We start from the raw sequence: 24,132 nt of genomic DNA, 5'->3' as shown, positions 1-24,132 counted from the left end.
TAAAAGTTGAATTGAATAAATATTTTGAAACGATTTTTGTTTAATGAACACATATTTTAGGGAGTAGTATGCCCAATCTACTGTACTCCTATTTATTCTGAGCCCGTCACATGGTGCACGACGATATTTTAACGTATGGGTCCTACGAAACTCGAAAGAATTAAATAGCTGGAACAAGTACCCGTACTTCTTCAAGTCTGTTCTGCTGAACTCATTTAAACGAAGAACTTCAATATTGATAAAGAAGATGACATTTGCACGATTGACTTTGCCGTATAAACTGTACTCCCTCCTCCGTCTGCAAGGTTGTTTGTTTTCTGGATAGAACTTAACACGTATATTAAATTTTTAAGTAAATATAATTTCATAAAAAGAATTATATTCTAAAATACGTGTCAAATAATAAAAAAACTCGTAAAGATGAAATTACGTATATGCTACTCCCTCTGTCTCAAAATAAGCGTCGCCTTAACTTTTTTCACGTAATTTGAGGTGCAAAAAAATCATACTTGTATATATTATTTTTCAATTTTTCTTTTTCTAGAACAAAAGTTTAACATCTATATTTTTATTCAGAAAAAGAAAACTTGAAAAATAATGTGTAGAAGTATGTTTTTTTTGCACCTTAAATTACGTGCAGAAAGTCAAAACGACATTTATTTTGGGACGGTGGGAGTATTTGGAGTTCAATCTATTTGGATAGCAATAGAAGAGCTTGTAGGAGACTTTGAAAAGCCATCTTCAGCTGTTGCTAATTAAACTGTAAAATCTGACACTATCTGAGTATTTTTATACTAAAAACATCTCCTGCTCCATCAAACTACTATTGAAAGAAGTTCATCACCTTAGCCTAAGCTAAGTTAACTGGTGCTTTTGTGTCACACACAGGCACGCGAAGTTGCGTGCTAAGATCATAGTATTCAATAATATCAATGACATATCTATCGGTCCTGAAGGTTTTAGAAACTAATTACATGATGACTCGAAGATTAAAACCGATTACTTGGAGAGAGGCAACAGGAAGTTGAAGCCTGCATTTTCGCGAATTAGAGGTGGCGGTTCAATGTCTGAAATAGTAATCTGCTCCATTGTTTTAGAGATGTCATCAACTGAGAAGGGTATGCTGCATCATTAATCATAATCAGTTCTGAACAATTTTCTTGATTTTATAATCTAAATTAAGGCGATTATAAATGTAACCGCATTTTACTGTTATCTTTTACCTTGAATCATCATCAAGCAGAAATGAACTGCTGACAGGATTGTTTGAATCTTCGGCCATTAATACCCTCATGGCAGATATTACCTTTGAACCAAAAGATCATAAATCAAAGATGAGCCATAACTTTTCTACGGTGATAAATAATCACATAATCTAATAACAGCAGCAAAGAGGCCAGTAAGGGAAGTCCATTAAAGGTATAGTGATGGTGAAGCGTCAGTCATAGTATCAACCCCCTCCTCTGCCCTGAAATACACTGTTTTCGACATTCTTCTCACTTATAAGTCTGGAATATACAGATATTTAGTAAAACTTTCTTTTTTATTTAACCACCCGTTGTATCAAAATGATGATGAGGTTAAGTGGATTAAAACAGAAAACTAACTATCTATTCATGTTGTATCAAATTGATGGTGATATTTTAAGTGGATTAAAGCATAAAACAATCTTACATGATTGAAAAGAACATAGACTTACATCTGGAGAAAGGCTATGTGTGCCATACTTGTCATCCCAGAACATAGTGCTTATTCTGTAGAGTTGTTGAATACTGAGCACCTGTGAAGAAAGTGAAGCAGTGGATCATATGCAAGATTATAGGAAACACTTAACTTTGAAAATTCAATAGCCACTTACCGGGCACAGGTCATGACTTATCTCATCCAGTGTCTTCTTTGGCTTTTGATTTATGACCTAAATCAGGATAGATGTTAGAAAAAGCTAGGGCAGCACTAACCTACAGGCAGTTCTAGGACTAGTTGTCATTGGGACAAAGGTTCTAGTTTCTATCTTTCAGAGGAAACACGATATATTTTAGTACAGCTCTAGATATTTCTGACTTCCTTCGGTTCTAGTGATCTATGGCTTATTTTTTCCTATACCACATGTCATAGGCTATATGTGGTCAATATCACCCAAAACCTCCTTTCCCCAAAAACGAGCATTCAGATTATAGTAAAAATGGAAAGGATGAAAAATAAAGTAACAGCAAAACAACAAACAATTGAACAACTTGTGAACCTAATTGGCATATGTAACGCGTAGTCCAAAAGGCTTCTAAGCAACATGTACAGTGTTAAGGTGTGCTATACCAGGAACCCAATAGCCTGTCTTATATGCTTAAGCTCATCCCATGCCGAACCTGCATACTGCATATTTATTTCTTGCATCAGTCAGGAAAGCAAAGGAGCATTATAAAGAAACTGAAAACACAAACCAGATTACCTCAGCAGTTGCCTTGTAGCACCAATTATCCAGTTCTGCCAATCCAGTTTTAACATACTCCCCATTACTAAATGAGCAGCACTCTCGTCTCAGAAGAAGGCTGCAACCAACAAAGAGGATAACTAAAAGGTACAATAATGATCAAGTATATAAACAACAATTGAAACCATACTAAACAGAGAACCTGTTAAAAAGTTGTACGTTGATGAAAGAGAATATCTGAGTGAAAACTTTGCGAATCAAAAATGGGGGTACCTAATGAAGAAAAACATATGAGAACTTGTACGTTATACAGGGTAATTCAACATCCTGAATCATCAAAGCAAAAAAAACGTACTGGACTGGCTTTATTTAAAGTAACCAGGAGATTGAACCGACATTTCAACAATAAGTATGTGAAGACCAAAAATAGAACTGGACATGTTTCATTTGGGTGATTCTGAGATTAATGAAATTCCAATACATAAAAATATATTAAAGTTTGCTTAAATAAGGAAATAAGACAAGGGTGTCATAATGCAAGAATCTATGGAAAGCTATAGGATTTGTTTCTTTGTTTATATAGAGTAAGAGCTATCGAAAGAATCTCTCATTAGATGTTTAACTGTGGTGTGTAGTATCTACAAGCCACACCAAAGGTTTATAAAAGAATGGTTAGCGACTTCGATGGAACTTCTGATTGTGTTCGGTTCTACTTGTCCCGTAGCCAAAATAATCAGCGCACAATAATGTGAGGGAAATGGATAAGCCATGTAAAGAGTCCAAATCAAATCTAACATGGAGGAAAATGACATAATGGTCCACCACTTACATGATTAGACTTTAACAAACTCAAGAAATTGCTAATACTCTTTACAATCCCTTGCCAGTGACCAGTCAAAATTTCTTGGGCAGCAGCATTTGCAAGTGTACGAGCCGGCCCCTTGGCTTTAATTAAGCTTGCCCTGGATATTCTTGGTGCCTACACCGTGCAGTTATCAAACAATTAGATTTTTAGTTCTCTACAAAACCTGCTTTTTACCTTCATTTAGACACAGTACCTGTATACACAAGCCAAGCACCGGAGAAATCTCTTTCTTTAGATTATCACGAATCATGCCATATATCTTTTCCACGTAAGCTGCTAATTGCTGTTTAAAAAGCAAAGCAGGATATTTGGCTTCAACTTGCCGTATTGTATCCACCCCACCAGTCACCTCACCATTAACTGAAGAAAGATCAGAGCCAAGTGGAATTCCGCGAAAGCTCTGAAAATTAATATGTTGCATCTGTTATAAAGTCTTCTGTAAAGGGCAATCTTATATTCATATATGAAGATTTTTTACCCTGGTCATCCTCCCAAATAAAGTTGATGGTGACCGCCGATGTTGTGGAGTCATACCAGCAGCAGCACTCGCTTTTAGTGTACGTTGCAGCAAGAACAGCAGCGTGGATGCATTTGATAACCAATATGCCAAGGTTTTGTTGTCGTCTTGTGTCTACAATGAAAGAAGTATAATCAAGATTTGACTGCAGTCTTGATTTGAAGTAGTAGCAATGTCGAAGTAAATAACATATATATACCTCAATCGCGTGGCCAATGGTCTGTATAATGCGGTCAAAAATGCTAGCCCTTTCTACTTCAAATGATCTCCAGTGCCTCAGGCATTTGTATATGATGCAGGCTGCAACAGGTCTGCCTTTGGAGAATCCTAGAGGCTGAGCAATACAACGGATAAGCAAATCCTGATACTCTTGCTGTTTTTCGTTCAGTGATTTTTGGGGCCATTCCTCCACCTCTGCCTGTTCCTTAAGCTGTTGTATTGGAGGACTTGGGAGTTCCTGTTGTAAATCATTTGCAATATAAATAGAAACCCAGTAACTATGGCATAAGTAGATTGGATTCTGTAATTTTGGACTTACTATAGCAGCTTTTGTGAGTTCCCCCCTCTGCCAATTTCAAAGAGTAGAGAAAATAAAAGAGACGTGAGTAAAACTCAAGATTTTTCAGTCCTGTAAAAATGAACCCTTCCTTTAGGGTTACCTGAATAAGTGATTTGGAACGGTTTGCTAGCATCTTATGATTTTGTGCCACAGTCAAAACCTTTTGACGAAGAGATTTATTTTCTGCCTCTAACTCCTGGAGGACCTTACTTTTCTCTGCCATGGATAGAGCTTGCTGACGAAGAACTTTATTCTCAGACTCCAAGTTGGTAAGCTTCTCTTCAAACCTATTTCCAGAAGGAAATAATCATGTTATATCAATCCTCCATTATGAGTATAATGAAATTTGTAATTGGTCAATGGAAGAGGATATATTAAATTGATGTGCACGTAACTCTTATATACCATCATCAGGAAGTAATAGTTGTGATGAATAAACATAGGGCTGGACTTCTGTCCAAAAAAAAAAACACATAGGGCTGGACTGAAATTATGTCCTACCAAACAGAGTAGTGCAAATATGAACTCAAAAACATACCCCTTCTAGTGATGGGCAATATTACATATATTGGATGATGTTGGCAAAGTCAAGAAAAGGAAACACTACAGAGACACAAGTAAGCTAAAAGAAACATTGCGTCAAAAATATCAATTTTGTGTAACAGTTGAATATTGAGCTTAATATATAAAGTGAAAATGTGATTCGACAATTCTTCAATATGCCACTATACAATGACTTGCATCTAAATTACAGCAAAGACTTCCAGAGGTAGACAGAATACTGTCCTTTTATGTCAAAGGAACAACAAAGGCCAGAAACAAGAAGAAGAAGCTCACTATTATTATAGGGTTAAACCTCAAAGTGCTCATTGAAGTGAAGGGCTTGTATCAAATTAGTCATCAAATTTAACGGGGTATCATTTGAATCACTAAAGTCAAATATCAAACAGATACCTCAAAATATATGCTTGCGAACTAAAAATTATTTTTATGGAGTTTTACACATTTTCTTGAATGCTAATACAACCAAATGAAAAGTTATAAATTCTAGTATTTTAGATAATATAGTGAGATTTTTAAAATTTTATCTACTGATTATTTTTATTTAAATAAAAAACATAACTACAAAATTAAAACTAAATAGTAGATAAATTTTCAAAAATCTTACTATATTATCTAAAATATTAGAAAGCATCACTTTTCATTTGGTTGTAGTAGCATTAAAGGAAAAAGCATAGAAGTCCATAAAATTAATTTTTAGTTCTCGAGCACATATTTTAAGGTATCTATTTGATATTTATTTTGGCTTTAGTGATTCAAGCGATACCCCTTTAAGTTTAGTGACTAATTTGATACCATCTCATCACTTCAATGAGCACTTTGAGATTTAACCTTATTATTATATCCTTCTCAGCCTACACTGTACATCATAACTATTACACAATAAAATTTGCTCACTGATAAAAGAGACAACGACAAGGACATGATATCTAGCATGGTTAAAGAAATGCAAAAGCTAGAGCATACTTTATGCAACCTGCCTCCTAATTGATACATATAATAGAATTTTAAAAAATATGCACGCTAACAAAATTTTCAATTTTCTGGATAGAGTATTTATTATGTGGTATACATTTCCGCAAAAAATCTAAAAACAATTCAAATTCTCTTTCACGATTCTTATATATTACTACCTATGTAGACCATTCACAATTTTTCTTTTGCAAAATCTTTCCCGGCAAGCAAGAACATGGTTTATCAATATTTATCTCCAACCTCCCCATTCTATTGAAGCTTAAAAAATATGGGCATGTGTTATTATAGTGTTTGCTAATAAAATACTCCCTCCGTCTACATATATATTAAAACTTATACGAAATACACTCGCATATAATATTTCTGAAAATTTCATTCTTGGTATAGAAACTAAAATTGTATGCAAGAAAAAAAGGGCTTTTTTTTTGTGCATGCACTGTTTTAAACATCTTATTATATGTGCAGTGACAAAATTATGGGACTACGGGAGTGTATGGTGAATCACTTTACTATCACGAATAGCATTTAAAATTAGTTTTGCACTGACCAATATATTATGCTTTACTATAATATACTCTGCCAGAATCATTATATTATGATTACTCTGCTAGATATTGTCAAGAGTAAGTGGTAACTTCCAGAAGATGTAAGCACCAAAAACATAACATGTGCATACAGATTTAGAGACCCAGATTGTTTCATTTCAAGGATATTAGATTCAGCAAATATGATCTCACTTTACACAAAGAAAACCCTGTTCTTTCCAATTCATAAAATAGGTCAGGGGAACCGATAGTGAAAGTTCAATGGCCGAAGATTCTGCTAGCGATACATTAACTAATTATAGAAGTTAGAACAATTGGAAAATGGTTGCCTTTGATTGTCAACTCAGTTGGTGAGCAGTCAGCAGACCCTTTAGTATCACATGGGGTTTTAAGGAGGGAGCCACAGGAGTATATACTTGCACATCATTTTAAAGTTCACTCTTTATTTAAAAGAATAACTGTTTGGAAATAGTAAAAGAAAATAAAAAACCTAGGAAGATATCACATAGAACTTTTCTGACTAAATTCAAGGCTAAAGAATTACACATTCGGTAGTTGGAACATATACCATTTCATCAGGTCGGATATATATATATAGGTCAACATTCCAGAGAGGGACTCCTTATATGGAGTTACATAGTGCGCCACTATAAATCATCAATTTTATTATAAATTCTGTTATAGAATACATATAAAACGTGATTCTAATATAGGATACTATAAAATATATCTATTTTAAGTAATTTAACACTTAAAATTTGATTAAAAAAAGTATATTTTCGAAACTGATTCTACAACAGAATAATTCTGGATGATTATTATTCTGTTATAGAATCATGTTGAGATATTGCATAATTTTTGATGATCTTTGGAATAAAAAAATTGTATAGCTTCGTTTTCGGTTTAATAATCAAAATTTGCAATTATATTTCCTAAAAAAATATAATAGAATATATATTATGTATATATTTGTAATGGTGTGCTACGTAACTCCATATAAGAGGGTATGCTATGGAGTGCTACCCTATATATATATATATATATATATATATATATATATATATATATATTCATTACGCACTTAAATAAAGGAACTTTTCAAATATAAACACTAGAAATAAACTTAAAACTATTTAATGTTACTACCTGTTCAAAGATTCCTGAAGTTGATGAACCCTTTTCTCAGTTTCTTCCAACTTTTTATGCTTTACTTCACTTGAATCCACAGCTGCTGCATACTTTCTTTTATAATCATCAGACATCTCTCTTTCAGATTGCAATGATGCCTATCAAATAGAGGTGAGATAAATAATTATGGTATCTCAATATATTCATGAACTAACTTTAAGATAATAAGTAAATATACTTTCTTTCTTCTTTTTCTCTTTTAATATATATATATAGAGTCCTACTCCAATAGAAACCAAATTAGCCTAAAAACTAAAAACCAGTTTCTGGACAGTTTTTTATCACTATTTTTAACTACAGAAATCACTAATTTGTACATAACATATCACTAATTTATATATAGCATATCTCGCGAATATAAATATATATATACACATATATGCAACATATATGACCATCATCTTCACCCAAATCGTAATAATGGACCTCTTACCACCATTACCAAACGTTTCCATGACTTGCCACCATTGTCTATCATCATCAATAGTCACATACACTTTCCATCATAACTTACAAAACTAACGACTACTTACCATCATCATACAACTTCTCTTGCGGCTTCCTACCACCAAGAACCTTCCTACGGATGAAATTAATCATCTATAATCGATTATCAATAATTTAGATAAGTAGACTTTCTCAATTTTGATAATAAAAATCACTGTTTACATACTGTATAAAAACAGTGATTAGTGCAGTATAAATTAGTGATACCCGTAGTTATAAATAGTGGTAGGGAAACTGGTTTCTAGTTTTTATTTTAAGAGTGGTTTCCATTTGATCATGAGCCTATATATATATATATATATATATATATATATATAGGGGTGGGTTGTGGTACAAACTTAAAAACTTTCTGCGTTCAACACATATATAATTTGAGTTCAACATTTTTTTAACATATTTTGTTGAACATCGATTAATATTGTGTTGGAGGTACATAAACTAATTTTTTAATGTAAGAACTAAGTTAAACATATTATATAACTAATATTTATGTTTCTAAACCCCACCCAAACCCTAGATGTATAGTTTAAGTATAGTTTAAGTATCTTTATAGATATGTTCAACATAATGATAATTAGTGTTCTACACCCGATGTTGAACCCCAGTTACAAATGTGTTGAATGCGCGATTTATTTATGCGTTATTTTTAAAAATTGTGATGTTTTTTCAAGAATTTTCAACATGAATACTTTCTATAACTAAAGATTAACACGATGGGAGAATATAAAAAAGTTTGTAAGTTTGTAACTTAAAAAAGTTTTTATTTGATCCTATCCCTATATATATATATATATATATATATATATATATATAGTGATCAAATACAAACCACTTTTTAAATACAAACTTAAAACCAGTCCAATTTAGTAATATTCTCTTTAGAAGTTAGTGATATTAGCTTTAGGATTTAGTGATTTGCGTTATATAAATTAGTGAAAACTCGCAGATACTGGTGAAATTTGTTGAGTGGGTTAAACCCAAGTCCCACATATAAAAGATAAAGAAGATTTATCTTGAAGATAAGCAACCAAAGAACTCCATTAGTATGAGGCCTTTTGGGAGGAGCCCGAAAATAAATCTGTGCGGGCTTCGTTACGGCCCAGAGCGGACAATATCATACTAATGCGGGATTAATGGGTGTTGCGAAGTTAATGGGAGATGGAGGTGGTGAGGACGGAGTTGATGACGGAGACTGAGCTGAAGGAGGTGGAGGCAGTGGCAGAGATGGGGTTGATGAAGATGGAGGTGGGTTTGTAGTGGAGTAGGACTATATATATATATATATATATATATATATATATATATATATATATATATATATATGCTCATGATCAAATAGAAACCACTTTTAAAATAAAAACTAGAAATCAATACAAGTTAGTGATATTCGCAGTACAATTTAGTGATATTCTCTTTAGGATTTAGTGATCTGTGTTGCAAGAATTAGTGAAAACTTGCAGAAACAGCCCAGAATCTCCATATATGTTCCAAAAACTGCTCAAATCTCCAGATCTGTTCATGTTTTCGATTCAAATGGTGGTGACGGTGGTGGAGATGGTGGAGGTGAAGGTGGAGATGGAGGAAGAATGATTGTAGCGAAGGTGTGGGTGGTTTGAAGTAGGGGGTTGGAGCGTTGCCGGAATAGTGGCGGCTCCGCGGCGTTTTGAAGTTGAGCCGAGGTGGAGAAAGAAGTATGAACGGGGCTGAAAAAGGTTGAAGCAGCGACCAAGATGGGGTTGGTGAAGATGGAGGTGGAGATTGTGTTGTTAGAGAAATAATGGAGGTGGAGATGGAGGAGGCGGGCGGCATAGAGGTGGTGGTGGTTATGGAGGAGGTGAGACGGAGGTGGTGGCAGTGGCGGATGTGGAGGTGGGGTTGGTGAAGATGGAGGTGGGGTTGGTGAAGATGGAGGTGGAGATGTGGTTGTTTAAAAATTTAGTGGTATTTGCTTTAGGATTTAGTGATATTTCAGCTTGGTTTTTAGTTTTTAGACTAAGAAAGTTTCTATTGGAGTAAAACTCTATATATATATATATGGGTCGCGCTCAAGATTGAACCCATCCTTAAAATAGAACCTTAGAACCACTAAGGTTCTGTTGCAAAACCCTAAATTTTAAATTGTTTTTCAGGATCTAAATCTAAATACATGTTTTTTGCATCGTTGTGTGTGTTCAAAAATAATTTTGTATTATAATACATAAACACGACACTTTTTGCATGTGCAGTTATGCTGCAGAACTCTTATTAATACTAGAAGGTTCTAAGGGTTTTTAGGCTAAGGGTTCTAAGACGAACATGACCCATATATATATATATGGGGGTGTGTGTGTGCGCGCGCGCATGTGTGTCTATAGAGAGAGAGAGAGGGAGAGAGAGAGTCTTACTCCAGTACAAACTACTAAATAGAGTTTTGGTTTTTCAAGATATATAGACTTCCCGAATAATTCTGCTACGCAGTCAAAATGCTTGTAACTATAGCGGGAGTGGGGTTCCAGCATGAGGAGTTTGATGTATAAAAAAGAAATACTGTTAAAGGATTGCAGATTTTTCTAGATAGATATCGACTTGACAAGACATGAGGAATCTTCAGGACACTCGTGATGTTGCTCAGGATATTACATTACCAGCAATTACAGTGAGAATGGAAAAGTTGAAGGACACTATTTCAAATAATGACACCAACCACTTTCATAGTATGTGCATACACGCTAACAGATGGAAAGAGATGCAGGAGTTTCACAATGATCAAAAACCGGCATTACCTTCAAGGTTTCAACCTCAGCACTTAATGCCTCGATCTTTTCAGTATCTTCAATATGAACTGGGGTTTCCTTAACAGCTGCAGCAGCCTCTTCAATTGCTTTTTGTGCAGTTTCACGTTCTTTGACAAGCAATGCATTCATTTCGTCAACTTTCTTTTGCATTCCTTGCAGCGAATTCTGTAACTTCGTTATCTCCTGTCCTTTTGTCTCTTCTAAATCAGTCTGTATAAGTCACCGTGTTAGAAATAATTCATGTAGTTAATGATGTATAGCATAGAACAAAGTATGGTAATCTTTTGTGTCACCATGTTAGAATGTAGTTAATGATGTATAGCATAGAAGAAAGCATGGTAGTCTTTTTGTGCTCAGACCTTAATGTGTTATATACTTATATATCAGGTTTGGGTCAAGAGACCATCAAACTTCAAGCATCAGGCACCAAGCCACCTATGAGCATGTATCCACTCTTTAATTTCTCTTAGATATGTTATTTCTATGAGTTGTGTTATAGGATTATCACTTATATACAACTTTCAGTTATAAGTAGATATGTTATTTCTATGAGTTTTGTTATAGAATTATCACTTATATACAACTTTCAGTTGTAAGTATAATGTAGTCAGCCTTAAGGCGTGGCTATTTATACTCTCTTATATTGTAATTTCTAGTTTAACCAATATATTATATTCTTTTGAGAATATAACATTATCAGAGTTCATAACCCGTAATACAAATATACATATATTACATAATATAAGTATAAGACAGTGGGGCCTCCCGCTAAGGAGCCGGTTAGTTAATATGATCTCAGGTTCAGGCCCTCCCTCCCGCTCTATTTGAATTTAACCTCCCACTCCCTGTATTTAAATTTATTTGTTTGTTTGTCTGTTTTGGCGCTCATTCTCCGTTTGTCCACTAAGTACGCGTGGAGGGGGAGTGTTGAATATAATATATGATCTAAATAGGGTCCTCCCCCTTACACCTTAAGGTCTTAGGAGAGCTAGTTAATTAACAGTAAATATTTCTTAAAAAAAACCTCTCATGAGTGTAAACCACTTGCATCCCATGTAAAAATTACATGCTATACAACTAACAATATCATATTATAGAGATAAGAGGCCAGTATATTATTTTATTTGAAACTTGTACAGTTGTGTTCACGGATTCGTAGTTACTATAACAAGTTTGATGTAGCAATTTACAACTCTTGAAGAACCTCAAATGACCGGCATCTGGAAACTCTTATATATCCAATTATAAATATGATGTAGAAGAATAAATAACTTATTAGACATATGCATTACCCTCAGACGTTTTTCCAGCTGCATACGCCATGTTAGTTCTTCCAACTGTTTCTCAAGCTTAGTCTTTGCATCACGGAGCGCTCCAGTTTCCCTAGCTTCCTAGAGATGTCAAGAATGCACATCTTAATGTTTCACAAAAGCCAAAATCAAAAGTTTCTATGAACCAATTACTGTATGTACACAGTACATCTATGAGTAACTTTATACACTTCTTCAAAAATGTGCAGAAAACATAAGCATGCTGAATAATTAAGTTAAAGCCTAAAAGCTATATTGTTAACATAATATAAACAATGCAATCAATAATCAGCAGTGAGTCCCTAGCTTTGCACATGGTATTAAGCTAGTGTGTCTAACATTATTTATATCCTCCATTTTCTCATTTTTTACTTGATTTATTTTTAAGTTCCGAGTTAAAACTCAAGGTAAAGAATACCTCTGCACATATGTAACTACTGTGGTACTATCATCGAGTAAATTAGTAGTATCAAATATAGAGAAACATTTACTATAATAAAAATAAACTTATTCCATGACATGACTGCTTAAATTGCCACATGCAATGACACAAAAACAATAAGCACAACAAATTTGGCTTTCCCTTAACTGATGTTAGGATCTAGTCAAAGGTACTACATAAGTTAGGGCAAGCACACTTTAACTATTATAATGCGACCAATCTATTTTGCATAAAAAAACGTTTGAGATTTCATGTTTGGTGGCAATTGACTTTTCCCTCTTATGCATAAGTATAGAAAGGATACAAGTATATTCTACCCCATCAATAGCAATTTTATGCTTGTAATATATCACATAATTTTATGAGGTACCGATACAAGATTGTTTATCAAATGAATGATTAATGTTACCACAAGAAATGACAAAAATTATTAACCAAGCCCTGATGCATTTTGCTTTTTCTAAACATATGCTAGGGATCCAAAGGCGCACAAGCACGTATATTTTATCACCTGATTAATAACCAGTTTGTATAAAATTTATACTCAGTCTCAGATTAATTGGTTCGTTGAGAAACTATAGAATATAAACTATGATACAAGTCAACTATGTAAGCAAGTGCCATCCAATTGGCATCCTAGAGTTGAGAAACTATAGAATATAAACTACTGTGAATAAGACTAAATAATTCATCATCACAACATTGAAACACACCATTTTTAATTTCCGAAGCTCCTTCCTAGCAATCCTCCCTCTCCATCTGCATTGTGTGACAATGGACGCCCTTATCAATTTCTTATAGTATGCTAAGGATTTATGACCACGCCAGCGGGCCTGCAGATATTGTTTCTTATCAATAACAGAGCCTGCATAACAAAGTTACCTAAAGCTCGAGACATGTGCCAGATACTGACTTGTATCATAGTTGCCGCAGTATTTCGTTTCCTATATCTAAACTCCTTGTGGCAAGCCATTGCCCGTAAACCTGTCTGGATCACAACAACTGAGATTTGGAGTTTTTTGTAGGACGTTCTCCAATGGTATCCCTTCATTTTCGTCTGAATTCTAATACAGGCTGCTTCCATTTTCCTATTTCCATATAGTTTGCAAGCAAGTTTTCCTTGCATAAAGAAGACAATATATTCAACGAAACATAATATACAAAACAATAATATACTGTATATAGGTCCAAGGGAAAAATAAATCGTTAAATAAGGTATTTTCCATGCTAATGACTTCTTTTCAATAAGAAATTATGAATTACTAAAAAGTTGGACAAACCTCTGCAGAAGGCTTGCATACAAATCGCGGCCTCCCGCAAAGTAAGAAAATATTTTCGGGCAATATAAGTTTTAATCTTTCTTTGAATAATCTTGGCTGCACCACTAAGCTTTAATGCTCTCCGTGCATCTAAGTCAGCCATCTGTCCAGCTCTTAAAAAAACTTTTGTTTTCCCTATCTGCATATCATTTATAACATTATGTATTGCAATGAGCAGCTATAATTAACATATCAATAGAATAAAAAGGCAAGCATGTGCGGAATTTGCTCTCTGCATTCTCCATTCTTAGCCTAATGTGACATCTGAAGCCATGCACCAGAAGTCAGAGGCACCTATGTCTCGACTTGTTAGTTCAGGAAACGAACACAAAATAAATTTAACCAACACAACTAATCACTATCTGTTGAATATTAATTTTTCAACTCAATGCCACCAACTGTAAGGAAATCCAAAGCTACACAAATTTTTAATCTGAACATGTATCGTAGGAGCTTAAAAAGACAGATTACTATCATGAATCAAACACATACACCACAATAGACCTCCAGATTATACGTTTGGAGTTTTTCTGTAACTCAGACAAAAAATAAAAATGGATAACTACTTGATGGATGGTAATTAGACCCAGAAATTTAGTACACAGACATGAAAATTACGGGTTGGGGTTTTGATTTCTGATACACTAAAGTACATGATAAATACAGTTACGTATATGGTTTCACTTTTGTATGGTTTCACTTTTGGACACAACACGACATGAAAGTACACGAAATAAATATAGTCATAATTTAATAAGATATTCATACAAGTTGTTCTGAATTGTATGTAAATAAGTGTGCGTGTGTTCGTATGTATATTTCACAGAAATTTAACATATTGATATTTTTTTTATAAATATTTTTATTTATTGTAGACAGCAGCAATGTGAAAAGTACACGAATCCATTACATGGTGTGTATTGGGTTTCACGTTTAAGTAGAAGAATGTACACAACACAATTGCCAGGTCCAATTGCTAATGCATTATACACTTTAATAATGCAAGCATATTCCCGCAGATCTTAAACTGTCAAATATTTGCAAATTTTTATCAAGCAATGCTGACAGAAGCCTCAAATATATGTAGCTACTTTGGCATAAAGACCATAAAGCATAAAAAAAACATGCTTAGAAACTGACAATGAAGTCTTAATTACCTGAGCTCCTTTGAGGCCTGTCTTATCCAAAATCTTCTTGCATGCTGCCTTTTCCTCAAGGCTGCAACCATAATACGGATGTGAGAATTTGTCCATGTTTTACTCAGCCAAATTTCCACGACTCCAGGACTGAACCGATGGAATGTTGAAAAACTAATGTTTGATATTTAGTTTGCAAGATAATACTCACTTCTTTTCCAAAACTTTCGGAACGAGAAGACCAAATCGATTTGCAAATTCAAAAAAGGTTTTCCGAGTTGGATATCCAGCACAACTGATTCTAATTGCCTCTAGAACACCCTGTATGACTATGATTGAGTGCTAGAAGCAAAAAAAAAAAATGTTAATGATAATAAATACACGACATCAATTTTAAACTTACTCCACAGCGCAGTTGTTGCATAACATTGGCATTCTCAAAGACAGAAGGCTTAAGAACATTGTTGGGCTTCACACATCTAACATAATGGGGCTCTGTAGAATTAAGTGTTTCCATCAATTGTTGGAGTTGTACCTAAAAAATGTTTAAGAATGTTAGTTCTTTTAACAGAATAGGAATGTGAGTTTAGAACAAACAAAATGACCTTTACTTTAGAGAAACGGTCGTCCATTTACTAGCTCGCTACTGTGAAAACCACTACAATCGTAATCATTAAAACAAGTATATGTTCACCTTAAACCTGGAACCTATAGATGAGAATTTGGAAGATTTAGTTGATGCCTTGGGAGTCTCTGAAGGTTGTGGTGGGAAGAGATTTGCTACAAAGGAGCATTTAGAAGCACTTAACAAATCTTGATGTTCCGGAACAACGTAGTCTTTATTTTTGTCTAAAAAATGTTCAGACTGATACTGGACCTGTAATGAGTCAGCATCAAGACAATTAATGCATCAGAACCCCACACCAACAGTATATGAATAAGTAGGACAAAATTTATTATCCAAACCTCTCCAGCATAATGAGCAATAGTAAAGTCAGTCCGTGATAATTTTGGTTTGATAAAGCGTTTATTCGCTTTAAACGTCTGATAAAGCTTTTGTGAAAACGTCTCATGAGTTGACTTGGGAAACATACTGAAAGAACATTAAATGCATGATATAAATGGAAAATCCATTTCCATAGTATCCTTATCTACTAGTTTATACTGCAGCACATACGCACCACACATTAATCACCTATATCTACACACACAGAGACATATACCATCATGTATAGAGTAAGGTTTGCTAGTGTCCTACCAGGCTTCATCAAGTAGAGCAATAATTCCTCCAGGTTTCTGCAAACAAAGTATAAACAGTGTATCTGTGAAAACTTGTTATATGTAAATGCCTCACTAGTAGCTAAACTAGTAGAAGCAACGTTACATTTATATTTAACACACTAGGAAATCTAAAAATTATGTACTATCAAGTGAATGGTCAGCAGGTAAAATATGAGCTATTCTATAGAATACTGAGTGATACAATAGCATAATACTGTGTAAAAGAATTATACACCAAGATGCAAGTAAAATAAGTGTTTTAAAAGGATTCCATTGTTTGAGCAAAAACAGCAATACCTCAGTAGTGGACTGTATGTGATTTGGATGAAAAGTTTACCTTTTCAATAAGATCCAACACATCTTGGTTATCAACAAATTCTATGTAGCTCCAATCAATCTTTTCTTTTGTGTACTCTTCTTGTTCCATCTTAAACACATGCTGTTTATCACAAAAACCAGATTTGGCTTAAGCCGCGTAAAATTTGAGTACAGTGGTTGAGCTCTTGACCCCTTGCGGGAGATCAGGAGTTCGACTCCTAGCGTGTGCGTGTATAATCAATTAGCAAAAAAACAATAGTTACCTGGTTAAAATGTTGTTGCAATTTCTCATTCGTGAAATTGATACAGAACTGTTCAAAACTGCACAGGTGAATATAAGTTTAAAAAACCAAATATTGATGACACTTTTAGACAGAATACTTTAACATGATAAATTTTGAGCTGGTAACAAGAAGCGAATTAAACAGGTAGAATGTTGAAAAAGAAGGGCCAACAGATGTCAAAGAGGTTAAAGAAGAACAAAAGAAGGGGCAAATTTATTTCTTTTGCCAAGGCTTCTGCCCCCAACCCACGCACCATATATAAGTATGCCGAAGAACTATTCAAATATTAAATTCTTGATCTTTACAAGTACCTGTTCTGTTTGAAGCTTTCAAAACCATAGATGTCAAGAACCCCTATCAAGGATTTTGAATTAGGATCCTGTCCAATGGACACATTGATTTTATCAACCAGCCTGTCATTTCAAAAGTAATGCACCCTTAGAATCATTATGATATCTCACAGTTATATAAACATAGACGTAATTGATAAAGTGATATCCAACAAAATGATATCATCTCACCAGTCAAACAACCGTGAGTATAAAGTTTTGGCTAAACCATCCCTGCCAACAACTGCAGCCACCGGATCGAGGCTTCTCTTAATAACTTCTTCTGGGGTAACCATTACACGTTTTAACAGTGCATCTTGTAAAGCATTTAGATCACACCTACCATTATCATAAAATCCTCTTGACAAAAGAAACTAAAAGGAATACATAATAAAAAAAAAAAAAAAAGGAAGAAAAGATGTTAGCCATACTTGAGAAGATCTACTGCTGTCTGAAGATGAAACTTCGACTGCTTGTCTTTTAGGACAGATGAATCAACTTCTTTACCCTTAGCAAACTCCACATTGCCAATATGGAGAATTGCAGCTACAACTCTGAAAATTGCTTCCTGATATGAAGTGAGATGAATCAATATATGGAGTCAGAGTCTGCAGCCGAAATACTTAGAAAGAATATATCATACCTGTTCGGATTCACTTATGCCAACTATATCCATGGCTCTTCTAGTGGCAAGATATTCTTCAGTATCATTAACACCAGCAAGTTCAAAACATTTGGATTGATTAAGATAGTGAAATGATTTAGGACTTCCTAGCTTATATTTCTCCACTACCTGACAAACGAAATAATTTGAGATGGCTGTATTGTTAAGGATGTTGAAGATTTAATATGAAAAACCTACCTCCGGTGGAGCTGCACAAAGAAGGTAAAAGCAATGATAGTTGCGTTCAGGATCAGAGACCTGGCAAACCCGAGACCTTTCGAGAAGATAAGTTCTAATAGCAGCTCCAGATATTCTACCTTGTTTGTCAAACTGAATTTCAACGAATTTGCCGAATCGACTGCCAATTTGTTTTCCTAACATATAAGGACCAGAAAGTTGTGGATATGTATTTCGGTTAAAGGTAGAAAGCAAGACTTCTAACCTGGAATTATTGTTTCTGACAGTTTTTGCATTTCCAAAAGCCTCTAGAACTGGATTGGACTGCACTTTAATAGATTAGAAGCCAAATAGGAACTACAAGAATGTTCAAAAAGAAAAGCAATGTGTATGTTTACTACACAATTTCCAGTCGGATAAAGGAAAAGGAGGATAACAGAAAATACTGTAAAAAAATTCTGTTGGATAACAGAAACAAAGAAACAGTGCTGCCTGCTAACAGATATAGGACCTGACAATAAAAGATTGAGTTCTTTATTCTTCATTTTTTCAGAAAGGACATGAATATCCATAGAACTAAGGTTAAGCTATCAGAACCTAACTAACTTTAATAACAAAATAAAAAAAGACCAAATGTTCTACTTATCTATTAATCCCGAAATTTCAGCAAGAGTTTTGCCCATTATATGCTGAGAAGCGTCATGTCATTGGGTTACTAATTGAAGTTGGCAATTCTTTGAAAATGGCTTTTTTATCTTGTGGATGTGGACAAAAAGAATCCAATTCGTATGAGGAGTGTTGCTCCGTAACATTTCGTTGGACTTCTTTTCTATCTCACATGTTTCCTGGACAGGATAAATGGAAATACTTATGTATAGTATACTTTTGTTCCACTATATTGCTTTGTACTCAGACACCCTGACCCGATATTGATTATGTCTTGGAGTTACTCCTTGGTGTTAAATATTTTCTAGCAAATAGCAGTATATGAAAATTCTGAATTGATGCAGAGAACTGTCACTACGACATTCATCAAGTATAGACTTAATCCTTAATTGCTATTAGATACCACATCACAATCTTCCTTTCTTAACTTCTGAGATGCCAGTGTCGTGTTCTTTCTTTTACTTGCACATACTATTCTCTTGAATTTTGAGCCTCAAAGATGGAGCCTTAAGACACCTCGACACTCATCTTAAGGCAATATATAAATCAATAGAGAATTATTCATCTTACTTCTAAAACTTGCTGTTCAACAGTCCGTCCTTCAGTGCTTTTTCGTCCACCCAAATAGGCAAGGTAACGCATAAGCATCTTAGTAGTTTCAGTTTTTCCAGCCCCACTTTCGCCACTGACTAAAATGGAGTTGCTTTTGCCTTCTTTGATCATTGCCCTAATTCACCAACCAGTATCAGTAACTTAATTGCATATAAGAAAAATTGACAGAATAGCAGAATACAAGAGAACCTGTAAGCAACATCTGCAATTGCATAAACATGAGGACTGAGCTCCCCCAGAGGCGCTCCTTTGTATTGTTCCATCATGTGGGGATCATACAAATGAGGTAGTTTTTGAAATGGATTAATTGCAATAAGAATACTTCCGGTGTACGTCTGCCATAATGTCAGAGTAAGTTCTAGTACTACGAAAGATACATATTGGTTTCTCACACCAGGAGGATCTGACAGTTTCTTACATAAATTTCATTGAGTTGATATCTATTTGACAAATTCTGTAGAACTCCAGGCTCATGCAGATAAGATAGTCTTGTCATGTCATCAACTCCACCAGGAGGAGCTTCCTCATCCTTCGGATAAATATCAGATAACTTTGCAACAACCTAGTGAGCAGCAGGAAATTATTCCAAGTCAGTTTAAGTATATAATCTTAGTAAAAAATGATTAAATCCTATACTTTCATGTCTACTATCATTTGTTTATTTCATAAGAATCTTTTGTGGTACCACAACCAACATATTATCTTTTGTGTGTATATAGTATTAGAAGCTGCAGAAGTTCCATGCAAGCAAATTATGCAAAAACTTATAATGAAAGCGAGAAGAAGAAAGGAACAAACACTAGCAGGCAAAAAGAAATAAGTCTGAGAATCTTTTGGAAACACAATTAAATGATAAGGGAAATCAATTAACTCTTGTCACTGTTGTTTGCAATGGAGTACTATGTATATGGACAGAGATTTCCTGACTCTATGTTTTAGATTTGCAATTGACAATTTTTTAGACTAAATTAGTAGTAGATTATGAACTGATGAAAAGATGGTAAAAGCATGATACATGCACCACTCCATCTGTTCCAGAATAACAATAAAGAACTTTAGAATCAATCAAAATCCTTGTGATATTGGGAAAAAAAAAAAGTGACAAACACAAGTAAACTTGGTGAGTCTGACATTGACGGTTCAAAAATAACCATGGGCACACATTTAATACCTTAATATTAATTATTCATGTTAATTATAACAAGATTTTCTATAAATAAAAATTAAATATTTTAAAGATTGCATATATTAATTTTAAAATCAAGAGCACTTTACCTTAATAATTTTTTTCAAGAAAAGATATACATGTTTAAACGTTTTTGGTCAAACAGTAATATATTTGTCACTATAATATTATTATTAATATATTTTTTTATGAAAAAGATCATTTAAAAATATTGTAAACTTGTTTAAAATAAGTTAAAGACTAATTTGCAAAACGTCAAAAGGTAACAAAGTGCAGTGGGTCCAAACTAGAGGGATGCGTTTTGCAAATTAGTCTAAGTTAAATAGTCAAGGGGGAATACTGAAGCTGACTGATTCGGCTCAGCTAGTCTCTTTTAGTTACCACATATAATTTTCATGTTAAAGTTGATTCAATGATTAAAAAACCGTTTAGCTGCATTTAGATGTTATCAGATAGCCCCTGAATAAGACCAAATCTGAATCTCTCTCACCACGCAGCACACATACAGCAAACATAGAGAGTCTAATTCTAGAAAGCCCTTCAGACCCTTTCACAAGTCAAATACATTCTGGGAAAGGCTGAATACTTGCCAAAAATCATATGGAGGGCTTTGTTAAACTAGTACTATTCAACATAGCACACCTTACCTTTTTTCCATTGGTCGTTTCTATCTCAACACTTTTTCCATTGATCTTTGATACTTGTCCGTCAATCCAAGCTACTGTTGGATCCTCAACCCAAACATGAGTGCCAACGATAATATTCACCGCTGTACCCTGCAACATCCAAATCTTCATCAAAATCAAAAAAATGAACAAGTAGGAGACGGTGGCACGATCATAACCATTAAGTGGCTATGATACAAGACTTTCTGGTTTTAGCTCATCAAGTAAAAATTTTAATAGCAACAGGTACGGAATTGAGTGCTAAAAAAAGGAACAAATAATATCCATGGTAAACAAGCCATCATTAAATTTTTTGGAAGTACACTGTAATGATACATTATTTCACACTCTAAAACTCACCCTATACACACGCACACATATAGCATGCCTTTTGCATACGACTAGATACAGTGAATAATCTAGGTGCAGATTGACGAACAAATCGTTCAACACACACACACTACCATAAGAATAAAGTTGAAATCTAGGTTCCTAATAATGAGAGACAGGGTACACACCATTAGTAATTTCAAATGATATCATAGGTATCTCACAACCGCTTGTTTAGTTTGTATCTGAAACACAAGAAAATGAGTTAAGTAGCTGAACTATAATCTTTTACAATTGAAAATTATAACAAACCTAACTAGTCACTTAACTATATCTAGTAATCATATTGTGAAAAAAAAAGAGAGTCCAAGTATTGTAACCACGATAACCCGAACCTAGGTTCTAAACTGCAGATCAGGTACATACCATTCCTTTGATGATGATTATATTTACAATAATCAATCACTTAAAAAGTGTATGTGATTAGAGGACAATCAATATCGAATACTAATAAGCTCAATTAATCACCTAACAATGTCTAGTAAACATAATGTGTTTAATACATACAATACTCTATACATATGTAAACGAAACCAAAACCTAAATTCTAAATTTGCGAGATCAGGTACACACCACTCGTAGTTTTGTTTCGAATTACATCATCGCGGAACAAATATTTGTAGCTAAACTCAAATATTTACAATCTAATACATATAGATAATGATAATTTATAATAATCCATAAGAGTAAGTGTCTCTGCTTAACTAGATTAGACCTGACAATCGTGTCGTGTACTTTCGTGTCGTGTGTGAAAGAGAGATTGATATAACATACCATTAGCAATTTCAAAATGTGTTAGGTACACAGAGAGATTGTGTGTGAGGGCGTCGGAGGGTGAGAAAAGCGGCGGCGATAGGACGGAGAGAGAGAGGAGAGAGTGAGAAGAGAGAAATGGAGGAGTGTTTGACATAGTAGTTGTATAAAAGCTGGAGAATCGGAGGCGTTGATTTCTGATCATGCTCCGGTTTGTGTGTGATGCTTGTGGCTCTCGTTTTTCTCTCCATCTTTTACCTCTCTCTCTCCCAATCTCTCTCTCTCTCTCTCGATTTGCTGTGTTTAGTGTGTAGCGGTTTTAGCGGGAGAGGGAGTGATACAATGTCACGCTTTTGTTGTTTCCCGGGTGAGTGGTACTACTTTTCATTTCGCTGCTGTGCAAAGGTAGCTTTTACCAATTTTTATTTCTTTTTAGCGGGAGTGGTAGTGCTCGTTGGGTGTTCATGGACCCATCATATAAAAATCATTATTATATTGATCGGTTATAATTTATATAGCCAAATAAATTATTGACGAGTGGAAATTAATTATAAATTCGTTCATTTTGAATATATAGTTTAGCATTTATCGCATGGAGAGTATTTATTTAGCTTGTTTTTTTTTTGAAACTATTTATTTAGCTTGTTTTAAAAAAAACATGTAAATAAAGTTTTATACAAAATTAGATTATATTATTAGAGTAAAATAATTGTTGCATAAACTTTATAATTCTTGTTTATGATAAATTTTAATTACTTCTAGTAGCATGTAATTGACTAAAACTAAGATTTCTTTCTCAGCAGTATTAATAATAATAATAATGATGATGAGTTATCATGCCCGATCCTCAACTTTCGGGGGTCTAGGCAAAAAACATATATTTGGGGCCCTCTTTAAAAATTTTAAAAATATTCGAATCATCAAAATTTTTACTAAAATATATTTAAAAAAAAGTTCTAAACAATTTATAAGTAATGATATAATACACAATCAAACATTTCATAAAAAATGACTTCTACGAGCTTTCTGAGATGATGATAACATCAGAGTCAATGTGTTTCAGAAGTTTTTTTTGATTAATAAAATAGCAAGACCATTCAGCCGCTATTGTGACATTGAAGACCTCAAGTAAGTTTTTATCAACTCTAACTTCGAAGTATTCAGATATAAGAGAGACATAATGGATAGAGATGAGGGGAGAAGGAGAGACAAGCAACGAGCTGAAATAAATTTGGGTTAGGTATTTAGGTGTATAATGTGTTATTGGTTTGTTGTATTATTTCTTGTGTATCACTTTTAATTTTTTTTAAGCGACAAGTTCTCTTACCTTTCAATTTTTTCTTCATTTTTCTTATTTATTAATTTAATTATTTGGTCAATCAATTTTAATAATTTCTATGACAAAAAAAAACTTAAAGATTATTTTTTTGACAAAAATAATTTTAATATTTTCTACCTTAAAAATAATAATATAAATGAAAATAATAATTTTTTTGACAAAAAAAATAATATAATTAAATAACATAAAAATTTTGGGCCTCTTATAGTCTTAGGTCCTAGGCCACTGCCCCTCTGGCCTACCCTTAGAACTGTGAGTTATCTTTTATAATTATGTGGGATCCAAGTGAGTCGTGGTAATATCGGACACGACCCGAAACTAGACCCAACTCATAACCCCATT

At 34.0% G+C, this 24,132-nt stretch overlaps 1 protein-coding gene across 1 annotated transcript; it reads right to left on the bottom strand.

The window, feature by feature from the left end:
• Positions 1 to 748: 748 nt before the first annotated feature.
• On the bottom strand, positions 749 to 22,832 carry LOC108214226 (myosin-11). Its single transcript, XM_017386095.2, has 39 exons — positions 22,473 to 22,832; positions 21,827 to 21,883; positions 21,291 to 21,419; positions 19,876 to 20,019; positions 19,647 to 19,792; positions 19,416 to 19,572; positions 18,445 to 18,503; positions 18,201 to 18,360; positions 17,982 to 18,131; positions 17,770 to 17,906; positions 17,531 to 17,677; positions 17,321 to 17,422; positions 16,989 to 17,046; positions 16,745 to 16,846; positions 16,385 to 16,422; positions 16,093 to 16,219; positions 15,821 to 16,003; positions 15,530 to 15,661; positions 15,338 to 15,447; positions 15,148 to 15,208; positions 13,952 to 14,129; positions 13,585 to 13,790; positions 13,385 to 13,504; positions 12,212 to 12,310; positions 10,908 to 11,129; positions 7,597 to 7,736; positions 4,470 to 4,656; positions 4,349 to 4,375; positions 4,010 to 4,267; positions 3,772 to 3,924; positions 3,487 to 3,693; positions 3,258 to 3,407; positions 2,631 to 2,701; positions 2,447 to 2,546; positions 2,314 to 2,370; positions 1,859 to 1,915; positions 1,700 to 1,780; positions 1,224 to 1,306; positions 749 to 1,123 (listed from the first exon to the last, which is right to left on the bottom strand). Exons 2-39 carry the CDS (start codon positions 21,827 to 21,829, stop codon positions 1,000 to 1,002), a joined length of 4,665 nt encoding a protein of 1,554 aa, XP_017241584.1. The 5' UTR covers positions 21,830 to 21,883; positions 22,473 to 22,832; the 3' UTR covers positions 749 to 999.
• Positions 22,833 to 24,132: the final 1,300 nt, after the last annotated feature.

This window comes from Daucus carota, chromosome 3 (genome assembly GCF_001625215.2).
Source record: "Daucus carota subsp. sativus chromosome 3, DH1 v3.0, whole genome shotgun sequence".
Lineage (NCBI taxonomy): Eukaryota > Viridiplantae > Streptophyta > Magnoliopsida > Apiales > Apiaceae > Daucus > Daucus carota.
The sequence above is the reverse complement of the archived record's forward strand: the minus strand, read 5'-3'. Positions and strand labels throughout refer to the sequence as shown.

Excerpts from the sequence above, each read along its gene's own strand:
- LOC108214226 (XM_017386095.2), bottom strand. Across the intron at positions 16,004-16,092 it reads TTGCTCATTATGCTGGAGAG|GTCCAGTATCAGTCTGAACA; the intron begins GTTTGGATAATA and ends GACTCATTACAG. Across the intron at positions 1,916-2,313 it reads GACAGGCTATTGGGTTCCTG|GTCATAAATCAAAAGCCAAA; the intron begins GTATAGCACACC and ends ATCCTGATTTAG.